This window comes from Mastacembelus armatus, chromosome 8 (assembly GCF_900324485.2).
Source record: "Mastacembelus armatus chromosome 8, fMasArm1.2, whole genome shotgun sequence".
NCBI classification, from domain to species: domain Eukaryota; kingdom Metazoa; phylum Chordata; class Actinopteri; order Synbranchiformes; family Mastacembelidae; genus Mastacembelus; species Mastacembelus armatus.
Genome location: NC_046640.1, coordinates 8,361,874 through 8,374,771, shown reverse-complemented (window position 1 = coordinate 8,374,771; position 12,898 = coordinate 8,361,874). Strand labels below are relative to the sequence as shown.

At 37.5% G+C, this 12,898-nt stretch overlaps 1 protein-coding gene across 2 annotated transcripts; it reads right to left on the bottom strand.

Annotated features, from left to right (window-relative positions):
- Positions 1-435: 435 nt before the first annotated feature.
- LOC113141581 (splicing factor U2AF 65 kDa subunit-like) lies at positions 436-12,249 on the bottom strand. 2 transcript variants are annotated; one of them, XM_026326090.1, is made up of 11 exons: positions 12,100-12,249; positions 10,430-10,604; positions 10,022-10,125; positions 8,823-8,974; positions 8,594-8,710; positions 7,719-7,857; positions 7,513-7,592; positions 4,700-4,822; positions 4,525-4,611; positions 3,640-3,882; positions 436-2,833 (listed from the first exon to the last, which is right to left on the bottom strand). In XM_026326090.1, exons 1-11 carry the CDS (start codon positions 12,146-12,148, stop codon positions 2,702-2,704), a joined length of 1,401 nt encoding a protein of 466 aa, XP_026181875.1. In that variant the 5' UTR covers positions 12,149-12,249; the 3' UTR covers positions 436-2,701. The 2 variants fall into 2 exon arrangements, with proteins under 2 accessions (XP_026181875.1, XP_026181876.1); XM_026326091.1 differs by having other exon boundaries at positions 7,752-7,857.
- Positions 12,250-12,898: the final 649 nt, after the last annotated feature.

Sequence of the window (12,898 nt, the reverse complement as noted above, 5' to 3'; positions counted from 1 at the left end):
TATGAAAATCTTGACCGGAAGTGAAGGTACACTCTGCTGCTTTGACATTTGTCGATGAGCATTCTCGTCTCCACAACATAACTGGTATTTAAAACAGATGTTTTTGTTCCCGTTACCAATGATCAATAGCTCTTCAGCAAATAACACCCTAAATATCGATGTTACAAACCTTTAAACTCACAGTATCACTGAGCATCACCCGCAAATTAAATTTAGTATTGGAGTTCTTCATTGTGACCACTGGAGGGCAGGTTCATTATTACACTCAGGCGAACAGTCAACTCCACCTAACATCAAGAAGAAACATCTCTGTCACTGTACATAAAAACCTTTAAAATAAAACATACCAAACCAACAGTTACACTTTCTAATAATCTACAGTTTGTCAACAGAATTGGACAAAACATGCACAAAAGGAAGAATTATTTCATGGCTGTTTATTAAAATACATTACATTGTAGGGACTCATGTTAAATAAAAATACAATAATACAGATTTGATTTGTTAACTTACAATGGACTTACTTATTGACATCTGTTAAAAATGTAAGAACAAGAACAAACATCTGTATTTTCAGTTCTAGACCCAATGTCTTTGTCACATTTAATGCAGATAAAATAAGTCTCAGGGGATCACAGCATTTCTTCAAGGCAATTGGAGTGGCAGAATTGTACAAACTTATTTTATATTTTTGGCAATCCAAATATGTGTAACAGTATGTTTCACTTATTAAAATACAAATTGTTCGTAGAGAAATACTGTAGACATTTGCTGTATCTGCAAACTGAGCAATCATCTTTTTTTCAAATACTGTATTTATGCCTGCCCCTTCCAAGCAAATTAAAGATGTCAAGATATATTTAAAGATTCAATGTGTAATATTTAGATCAATCTATTAGCACAAACAAATATGATATTCATAAATATCTTCTCATTAGTGTGCAATCTCTGGAAAATACTAACTATTGCATTTTCTTAATCTAAAAATGAGCCATTCAAATACGGAGCAGGTCTCCTTTCACAGAGGCAGCCATGTTGCACCACCATGTTTCTACAGTAGCCCAAAACAAACAAACCCAACACTGGCTCTAGACAGGGAATCACATTTTGTTTTAAAGGTAACACACTCTCTCGCACATGGAAACAGGGCTGGGGGTGGAGGGGGTGCTCAGAAGGCTGCATTCTGCAATCTCAACACTATTTAATCTTTCAGATTATACACATTGCACTTTTATGCTACAGTTTCTTTAATCAGTGCAAAACAGCATACAGAATAGGGCCTAAAGTTTAAAAATTCAGTATCAGTCAGTATGATATCTATGAAACTTAAAGGTGTATTTCTCAACATATATACTGTATTGTATTATTGTATTTTCCTTGAGGAAACCATGAAGACAGATTTGATTTTGTTATTCTGACAGTGGCAAAAAAAAAAAAGGACTAATGTTGGTTTAGTGGACACTATTGACCGTATATTATGCCTGCACTCCCCTCAGTTTCAGTTTTATTTTCAAACAGTATGTATTTACGTTTAGAATGAAGATTACCCAGTGTGTTCAGCATATTTAGTACCATCTCAGAGATGCTAACATTAGCCTAAACTTTGACAGCATTCAGGACCAGCCACACTGTGGGTAACACCAGTTAAACAGCTAGCTAGCCATGAGGTGTTTTTCTAACATAATCTGTAAGTCCACACACAAATATTATTAGCATTAGTTAGCCCATGTACTTCTTGGCCATAAAGTCTGGTTAATAGGCAAGTAGTTGGTGTTTATGCTAACATTGGAGGCTTAACTACATTAGAGCAGATAAACACACTGTTTTCAACCCACCATCTCTTCTCTTTTTAATTTTGGAAAGACAAAACAAAAATACCCATCCACAAGCCCTAGTTACCCTCATTGCTGAGCTATGATTGGACACTTGGTGTTCAGGGGAGGAGTTTAACAAACAGCCAATGGTTTTTCAACCATAACGATTCATTTTGTATTCAGATGTTTTCAAATTAGCTTGCATTGTGCCAAATTTCATATACATATTATCTTTAGACAATATTTCATATTTACAAAATAACTTTTGTGACAAAATCTATTTTCACACTTTTGACAAAACAAGTTGATATTTGGTATGTGTTAGCAGTACAGATAATACCATTATATAAGGAACATTAATATTCAACATACAGAGGAAAAATATCACTTTGGATAAATAATTGAACACTTTTTATCATGGCCACACAATAAACATTAAGAAGGCTTCTCAAGTCTGGGTCTAAAAAAGAAATGCATGTTTGTACTCTGAAGGAAAATCTAAACATTTGATTTTTCTAATGGACTTTTTTTTCACATATTCTGCATACTTGATAGAGCGCTACTCTGGCATTGTCAGGCAGTATTAGTTTTAGGTAAGATACATGTTACATTCATTCTACTGCAAATGTAATACTGTATATACACAACAGCAATATTTAAAATTCAGAAGGTAATCAGATCACTATGTGAGTATTGGGCTAAAAATGGGAGTTAGTCTGTACTAAAGCAATAGACACTGCAGTTTGTTAAGTAAAACATGTAATAAAATATCTTTTCCAGGAGGTCTAGTCTCTAAAGACACATTCACAACATTCAAAGAAGTTAAGAAATAGACTGAACCCAAGCTTTCAAACAGAAAACACACTCCGATCAGTCTCATCTGTGCTCTAAAACTCATGTCTGTGATACATATCTGGATCATAGTATTTGGTGACCACCACTCTGTTGGCAAACTTGCGGCCTGTAAGGGCTTGCATGGCTTTCTGACAGTCCGCAGCAGATACATACTCCACAAAGATCTGAAATGAACAAACATGGTCAGTGGAGATCAGAAAAGGACCTCAGACCCACCATTACAGAAATTATCCCTTATGTATCCATTTCCTGATCAATCTTATGTATTCCCACAATTTTTAGCATGCATGTATGTGCCTCCTTGCTGACAACTACTGTACAGGTATGTAATAACACCATAATGAATTCTCTAAACCTCATTATAAAACATTACTGTTGTCACTATACAGATGAAAAAACACTAAACACATTCACCAATTCTGCTGCTTGAAATGACCATGAAAATAGAAGTTTAATACTATGACTGCAAAGTCTGCAATGAATTAGATTCTATGGCAAAAAGAGAGGTGCATCTACAGTATACATGTGGCATTGCAGTGGTAACTTTATTTAAATCCTAGTGCAAACTGCTGCATAAGAAGTTCAAATTAAAGCTTTGCATTTAAAAAAGGTCCCATGTAAACATCAAATGATGTTAAGGTAAAACTAACAAGAGCGTTGTAGAGAAATAACATTGACTAGAGAACTAATATCTAGTCTGATTCAGCTTTGACATTCAATTGTGGGTTATAACAGAGAGCATGATTCTACAGCTGCACTGCCTTTCTTTTAATCTCTACTTTATTGTGTAGCTAAATTGGATTGCTTTTCAGCAGAGACTCTGGTGCAACATTATATAATGTACCTGATTAAAAAAAAAGAATAGAGAGAGAGTAGAGAACTTTTTCCAAGCTAATACAAACTGAGCCTATTAATTTCAAGTGTAACCTAAGCTCAGTTTGTTAAAACCTAAAGTGTAAAATGTGCTCACCTTTCCACAGCCAGGAACTTCCACACCATCGACAGGCCGGGGTATTTCTATGGATCGGACATTGCCATATTTGCAGCATTCCTCACGGATGTCTTCAAGGATCTCCTCATAGTCCTCGTCGTCCACCAGCTCCTCGGGCATCACCATGTTGAGAAGGCACAGTACTTCTGTGGGCATGCCAGAGTTCTGTAGCCTCTGTAGACCTGGTACCTGCAGTGTTACCGGGGTCTCTATTATGGAGGTCTGCAGATAGAGAGAGAGGGGGGGGGACTGAGTTTGGTTTGAAGGCTTTTACAGTTACTGTTAACAAATAAGTTCACCGCCTACACATGCCACCCTTAATTTTTATCGTACTGAATCTTTGGCATTACTGAAGTGAATTAACAGGTTAGAAGAAATGTTTCCATTGACATGTCTTCCACCATCTGTTATTAAAAGAAGGTTCAAACTGAGCTCCTTTCACCCTGGAAGAACTGAGGTTTTACACACAGTATAAAACACAGTGTGGAGACAGCAAATCCAATTACAAACTGACACGTCAGTTTTAATTGTACTGGAGCTCACACCATATATAGGCACATCCTGTCATACATTGTGGCATTACACTGTAATGCCACTTTTGCAATGACTCATGGGACAGGTCGTAATTTAGTACATACAAAACGAGCAGTGACATTAATGTTGCTTTAAAGCAGCACTGTTTCAGGAAGGGGGAATGGCGTGTTATTTCCCAGCTTTCAACCTTGTTCTGCATGCTGCTTCATTGTCATGGTGTTGTGGTTTACTGCGAAGGAGCAGAACCATTGTTAGGGTTGTTAATACCATCTCTACTTTTCCTGCTATGACCTTTTAAAAAGACTAAAGGATAAAAGAAGTCCTACTCACAGGATTGGCATTTTTAGCTCCCACACTCGCCCTTTGGACTATCAGCTTTTTGTCACCCAGTTGCATTCCATTGAGCCCAGCTACAGCCTGATGAAGATTACACAGAGAGCTCAAAGTAACAGAAGAAACAATACAGCCAATGATACTAATGGAGAGAAATATTACTGTACATTACCTGATCAGTGGCGCTGATGTCAACATATTCACAAAAGGCGTAACCTTTTGACAGTGACGTGGCACTGTCCTTCACAAGATTGAATGCTTTAAGAGGCCCGAAAGATGTCAAAAGCTCCTTTACCTGCAAAAAAGAGTCAGAGAGCAATAAATGAGACTAATATGTCATAGTGAGCATTATATGCTATCCTACAAGGTGAATTCTAAATGTCCATTTGATACTCAAAATCAGAAAAAAAAACAATATATGGACTATAATATACACTACCAGTCAGGCAAGTTTGGACACACTTTACCATTGAATTGAATAAGAAAGTGTGTCCAAACTATTGACTGGTACTGTATACACTATCTTTAATGTGATTAATGGCAACTGAATGTATGAAATTAAATACAATTTGCCAGGGTAATTTGTACATTTTATAGATTTGCCATTGCTATGTTGAGTTCTGAAAAGAAAAAGAGACAGGAGTGTACTGAATTTGAGGGTTTAGAAAGATGTGAAGACTAAATGCCGATGATGTGCAACCTCAGTATTACATAATAATCTCCTGGGACTACTGATAATCTGGAAAAGAGCTGCAATTTAAAGTTAATCTGCTGTTTTTTTTTCTTCTTCTAGTGTATACATTGTCAAAAAGTAGTGAAAAACATCTCTCACTTTCCAGAAGTCCATTTCAATGTTTTCAAATTTCTTTTTTCCAATCAGTTCAGAATGAACCAAAAATATTTTGTTTACTTTGTAAACTAACTATTATTTTATTATTTTATATTAAAGCAATATGTAATATTTAAGAAGCTGGAATTTTAGACTTTTTTTGCTTTAAAAGTGACTTTCATCTATTCTATCAGAATTGTTTCCAGTTGTTTCACCTCTGGAGCCATAGTTATAGCTAAGCAAATGATAGAGAAATAATCTTATATTCAAGCTTGGGTATATTTTGAAGAAAAGCTGAGTGGTAAATGGTGCAACCTAAAAGAGAAATAAAAACTGAACTTATATAATGTGGCTTTAAAATTGACTTACTGCATTTTGCCAGTTATAGGCAAACTGCATCACAACATTTGGACATGTTAATGTAGTCTTACCTTTATATCAAAAGCTCAATACCCCCCACCTCCCCCCACACAACATCCAAATTCTAATGATCACTCCTTAACCTCAAATTTCCAGGTCCTAAACGCGCTCCAGAAGCATGATGGGAGAGAGAAAGTAGCCAGTAATGGAGCCTACTGGCTCGGAGTGTATCCGTGTGAGGACCAGAATGTCTTACTTGCCTTGTGTTACATGTTGGCATGGCAGCAGTAGATGAGTACTACTGAACAAATTATGAGCGCAGACTTAACGATCTTACAGGCCCCTAGCTGGGGACAAAGTGGGGGAACAAAAATGAAAGAGCTGTGAGTATCAACGCCGTGGCAGTGACTGCAAGTAATTAAAAAAAAAAGGCAGTGAATAATATACATCAGGCTACATGTTTTCTGCAAACTAGTTAGAGTAAATGAGACAGAATGGACAGTTAGAATTAAATTCACTGTGCAATTTAAATTCAAATGCCAATCTGAGAGCAAAGATGAAGCTAAACTATCAAACTGTGAAGTCTGTGAAAAAGACGTAGATACCACATGTGGGCCTTTTTATAAGTATTTACTTTAAATTTTAAAATTCTCAAAGAAAAAGTCCACCCTTGAGTTCTCCTATTTAATTATGATTAAATTCCATGATTTAGTGGTTTACACACTTTCAAATACAATAGTAAACACTGTTATAGACCATTTATTAAGTGTGTGTGGACTGTTAATGCCACATAGGGTCAACATGGCAAGTAAGGTTTTCAAAGGTTTCTGTCCTAGTCCTAGTTTGTGCCACTCATGTATTACAATTACATTTGAGACAAACAGATAAAAGTCAGATTGTTTTGTGTCTGCTGCACATTGTTAACATATCTCACTTTACAGTATAGTTTCACTTTGTTGCATATTCCTCTAACAATAATGATCAAAACAGCAACATAAGCGTCAAATCTCACATCCTGGAACCAGAGCATTTTGATAGGAATGCCTGTGCACTGTGCATCTGAGGTGCTGACGCCAGCAGCTGTATCATAGTTTCTGCTATCACACTGCACTGCTGTGCCACTCAAAATACACAAATGTGACAGCAGGTTGTTGAAACAAGAAAAACTACAACAAAAAAATTTTCAAAATAAAAAAGCAAAGTAAGTTAATTACAAATATTATTTTTAGTAGTAGGTTTCTTAAGGTGGACTTTTTCCTTGACAATACTGACTCATATTAATGGGGAGAAATATACCAATAATAATAATTAAAATAAAATAAAACATGGAAATAATTACGGGCCAGCTTATTGGACTTTTATGTAAACATATCGGACTTTGCTTACCTTTCTTAAATCAGTATGCTTAACATGAGAAAGGTATAAGTAGTCACACAGAGGTGTCCTAATAATATTAACAAATGATTAATGAATAGTAACATATATTTAAAATCGATTCGATCTAGCGAAGTAAGTATGATACTTATTTTGAAAAAAGCTGATTATCTGTAGAAGTTATGAATACTTAAAAAAAACTCTGATGCATAGTCAAAATCTAAGTCATTCAATATTAGCCTATTTAGGTTTGTCCTATGCTGTGTTTTTATTCACTTTTTTCTTTTTTGCTTTTTACTATGGGCTTATGTCTTCCCTTTACTAGAAGACATTTTTGATTTTTAATGTGACAAAAAACTCAGCAAGTGAGAAAAATGAGGAAACATGAGTGCACCTGTTCGGGTCTGTTTTCAGTTAAATACCTGGTCATCATTAAGGTAGTTAGGAAGGCCTCCTATAAACAGTTTATGAGGAGAATCAGGAACAACTGTGGAGACGACACCTACACAGATCACAACAAAAACAAGCAAAGGAAAAAAAATAAAAAATCTGTCAAATCTCCAATAAAATATCACATTTGATATAAAAGAACATGTTAGTTTTGGGCTAAAAAGCATTAATAACAAACCCGGAACATGGAAAGCAGGCTGCTCTGAAATACCAGGTAAAGGACGATAGTCATGGGGTCTTCTGATTTTCAGTGACTGACCCTGGAAAATGATTCCATCAAAGGCCATGGCCTGTGTCGTCTCATCTACAGACCGAAACTAGAGAAGAAAAACTGCTTCAAGACCTTTGCTGCAAGGTTTCCTCACAATAACATGACGCAAACTTATAATAAACTCTGAAAGTGGCAGTAAGGAGAGAAACGCCTTTGCAACATCAGCAGGTCTCAGGCAACTGCTCTAAAAACAAACTTCATTATCATTATTATTATTTTTATAGGTAGTAGTAGTAGTAGTAGTAGTAAGAGTTTATCCATTAAAAATGCTGTAATAATCACTATGGCTAAAGCAAGAATGTGGTTTACTGCAAATTTTCCTTAGAGCTGTTTTCTGTTATGGTTTGATACAGCACTTGTTAAATCCTAAAGCTCTGGCTGATCTGTCATGCTTGTTTTTTAGAAAAATAACTGCAGGAGCCCCAGTTCTGTCTGAGCAGTAGACAGAAATGTGCAGTGACAATTTCTTGCTCTCAGTTGAAAGTGCTTCACCTTGAGGAGCTCTGGTTCTAAGTAAACTACAGTAGAGTTTCTCTGCAAAGAGGGAAAATGTCACACAGTGTAACAGCGTGGATCACTGATGTGGGAGCTCTATGACACAGAGGAATAGGATATAGCAGGTTCTGGATATGCTGACAATATCTCACATCCATTGTTAGTTTTGCTCCTTTCATGGGATTTTGGGCAATAAAGAGAAGACAGAAAATCACAGGCCTAATCCTTTGAGTCAGTTCTGGGTGAATGGTTGACATTTTGAAAATATCAGAACTATACACCCATACCTCTAGGAAAGCGAAGTTCTTATCCTGATTAATCTGCACAGCGAGGACAGGGTTACTTGGAGCTTGTGAAAGGCCTGCGAGCCGCATCTGAGCATTGAAGAACTCAGCCATGGACTCCTGAGGAGAAACACAAACAGCATGAGTGGAAACACAGCAACATGATCATATCTGTGCTGGGTGTAAATATAACAAGTGTTCAAATACACAGAAGGTCAACTGGAGACTTTACCTCAGTCACTCCAAAGGGAATATTTCCAACATAGAGGCGTCTGGCTTGTCTTGTCATCTGACTGCCAACTATGGGCACTTGCGTCGGGGCTGCAGCCACTCCAGTGGTGGTGGATGTTGCCAGCAGAGCTATTGTTGGTATCTGCCCAGCCGCTGAGGAAAAAATAAAAGAGATTGACGTTCAGCTAGAGAGTCTCCAACTATAGCTTCCATATTTTTTCAGAGAAAGCTGCTGTGACTCATTCTAGGTGATTCATTTGAAGTGAGCATTAATTTGACCCCTGAAATTCCTGTGAGAATGGAATAGAGTTTTTTAGGTTGAGTAAAACCCGATGACAAGAACCCAGGGGACCATGATTCAAGTCCTGCAGTTCTGCATCAAAACTATGTTTTGATTTCTTCATTTGTTTTGGCCAGAATTTGTTTCTGCCATCTGTGAATGTTGACTCAAACTGAAAAATCTCTATTTCTACTTTACACTACACTTCTTTAAACATATACACAATACTTACAAATCCTGCATAATGGGTGTGGGCAGAATGGATAAAATACTAGGACAATACATGTAATTTAATGTTAGTGGAAATCAATTGACAAATTGTTTATGGATAAAGTAACTGCGACATTCTGAGCCTCAGAAAACATTTGTAGTGCAACATGAAAAAGCTATATCTAAAGGATTTTGTCTTCTATTATCACTTGTTTACTTCCCTATATTAGGTGGATATTCATACTAGAAGTTAAAACCTGAGTCCGATTTTTTTAACTTGTATTTTCTTGCATCTGGGCAAATTAACACAAAAAAAAAAAAGTTTGCTGAATTAGCTGTTAGTAAATCCTGTCTGCAGGATGTATATGGATATACAGATTTTCAGTGAAGTTGTGGGACAACAGTGTTTTTTTCTATGATTTCTAATGGGATTTCTGGGCAATTTAATGGGACGGACATTAGAGATAATGTAACTGTAAGTAAGACTAAATCAACAAATGTATGTATCACATTTGTTTATTTAAATTTGCCTGATTTATGACTGAGGAGGAGAATGAATTAACTGGCCTCGCTGATCCTTTTTGTTCAGGTCTTCAGATACAAGCTCAAAACCATAAAGGCAAGCAAACTCCTGAAAGAAGCACCAGTATGTGCAGCGCTGCAAAAGAGTGACTCAGAGCCAACTCAAGTATAGAGAACATGACAAGTACCTTGCATAGCTTTATATTGCATTGGAGTGATGTGTTCAAAGCCAGGAGGGGGCACATCCCAGTATTTGCAGGTCCTTTTTTTCCTTGTTCGCCTCGGAGAGTGGCTAGAAGCAGAAAAGAGGCTGAATAAAAGCTCAATCAGGAGGAGAAAAACTCCGCACTTATGAAACATTCAGTTTACAGTTTGTTGGTATTAGAGTAGAATGAACTAAGTATTAGTGTTTCACAAACTACATCCTCCAAAATCACTTACAGCAAAAATGAACAACCTGATTGTTTTTGCAGGACTTTTACATTGGACTACATGTATCTATTGCATCAAAAGCCTGCATGGTGCAGCTGGAACTCTGCAGCAGTGAGCGGGCAGGTAGCTCTGTGGACTTCTTGAGGCAGCTTTCACCCACTGACCTGTGCTTCTTGTGTTCCCGGGATGAGCTCCTGCGGTCACGGCTCTTCCTTTCTCTGCTGCGGCTTCGCTTCTCCCGACTGCGGCTCCCTCGGTCTTTGCTCCAACTGCGATGTTTGTCGCCTCGGCCGAGAGATCCACTGCGGCTCCTCTTCCTGTGTCTCTCTCTTTCTCGCTCTGTTTGGTTGGAAAAAGCACAGCAGCAAGCAACAGTCACTATATTTCACACATAATTACAATGAATTTATCCTGATAAATACAATGCAACTCTGGACTACAAATATTCAATACAGAGCATTTATATTTTTTTTCATAAAAATATTTAAGGCTGCAGGGGCAACCAATAAATGTTTTGATTACAGAAAGATAAAATGTCAGAAGTTATTAAAAAAAATGGCCATCACAAGTTTCCAAAGTCCAAAGGGGATGTTTTCAAATGTCAGGGTTTAGTCAATAAAATGGCAGATTTTAGTAAAATGAATATTGTAATGATTATTGTAATTATTGTGCCTAAAGTACATGGTGTTATTTAATGGCATGATATTTTTCCATAATTACTGCACAAAGTAAAACAAAGCAGTACATCAAACTGTACAGCAGTCTCCTCTGCAATATTTACATGCTCTGATAACCTCCACTTTGCTCAACGTAGTGGTGAGACCACTGCATCATATTTCTCTGAGAAATCTGACAGTTCATTGTGGCCTTTCTTCTTGGAAATAGGGAATGCCAGGCAGAACATGACTTAAGACCTTTAACAAATCGATAAGAGGCACTCTTTATTTCAGCATAGACCCAATCCACTCTGTACCTCTGCTTTGATTAAATGTCAGGTTTCTGATGTGGATTGTTTGGGTTGGAAGGCTCTTTTTTTTTCTGTAATACTCCCATTTCTACTTACTTTCTTTTTGTGTCTGGGAAACTTTTATATGTTGCTTCTTGCTCAGTTTTTTTGTGACATTTTTAAATGTGTTGTTTAATGTTCATATGGGGATCTGACTATTGTTTAAAGACCTGAAAATTTGTGACCCTATCCTTTAATTTTTGCAATCCACTATGTATATGGCTACAAAATAGCACCGGTGATTTGTGCTGTCCGCTGACAACAACAATAACAATCAATTATTATACCATATTGTCATCCCCATCCCATCATAACTTTAATTAATCCAGCACATGGGAACTTGAATAATGTTTGAAGACGGATTTTAAAATCGGGAAACGATCCCTTTCTACCGAATGCCGAATTGACAAGTAGATTGTAGTCATTCAGAAAATTTCAGTCTGCGTATTTTAAACCATGTGTATCTTTGAGAAAGAGGATGACAACAACATAAAAAGTCCTGGATTTAAATGGAGTTTGGCATCTTTCCCTCTCTTGCAGGAGAACAGCTGATAATCCACCGGTACCCAGGGCTGTCTGCAACACTGTGCACCGGGTATATACGGAGACCGAAGGACGAGATAAAATGTTGTATTATTATTATTATTATTAATGCTAAATGCCAAAACTGGCCAACCAGCTGAGTCACAGCGGGGGAATCTGCTGGTTGAAGTTGCTGTCAAGGTCGGGTTATTCATTCATAAAACAACATGGGGAGCTAACGCTGCGATGCGATGCGATGCGATGCTAGCTGCAGACCAGACCGGAGCGCACGGCGCTAATACTCACCTTGTCGATTCTCGCTCAGCTGTTTCTCAAATTCTTCGAAATCCGACATGACAGCGGCTACCTGATCGTTTCAAAAGGCTGCAGGTCTGGCTCGTCTGCAGAGACCAATAACCAGGCTGTGTCAGTGCAGCAAAAACCCACCGAGATCACCCCCGGTGTCAAGGCAGACGCAACAAGCACAACTTCCGGTTACCCCTTAAAATTAAAGCTCTCCAATGGAGTATCATTTTGGTGCAAAATATTTATGTAAGGTCGACTCTATATAACAGGGAGAGATGGACTTTTTCTTTGAGACTCTGTCTTTGAGACTCTGTATTGATAAATATATAAGTTACTGGACCAGATGGTTAGAAAGGAAAAATAATAGCACTGGGTTTCTCATAGCCTTTACACGTGGTTGCAACTCATTCAATATTAGGTTAACTTAAATGGAGGGATGGCATGTGGATTTTACAGGGGACAACTCGGTATCCCTATTAGGCCTGATTCATTTGACTTGTTTTTGTGGATGACAACAATCTATTATGGGCTGATTATAATATAAATTTGGAGCCAAATGTTTTCGTAATATTATAACATGTAAGTCCCCAAAGTGTCCCATTTTAGGTGGTTACCTAATGTCACATTATAGTAGAATAATCATCATTTTTGATAGATGGCGTCCCGATGTCGGAAGCTAAGCGGGGCTGTGCCTGGTTAGTTCTTGGATGGGAGACCAATTTAAGCTACTGAGGTTGAGTCAGGAAGGGCATCCGGTGTAAAACACGTGCCAAATCGATCATGCGGATCAATTGATCCG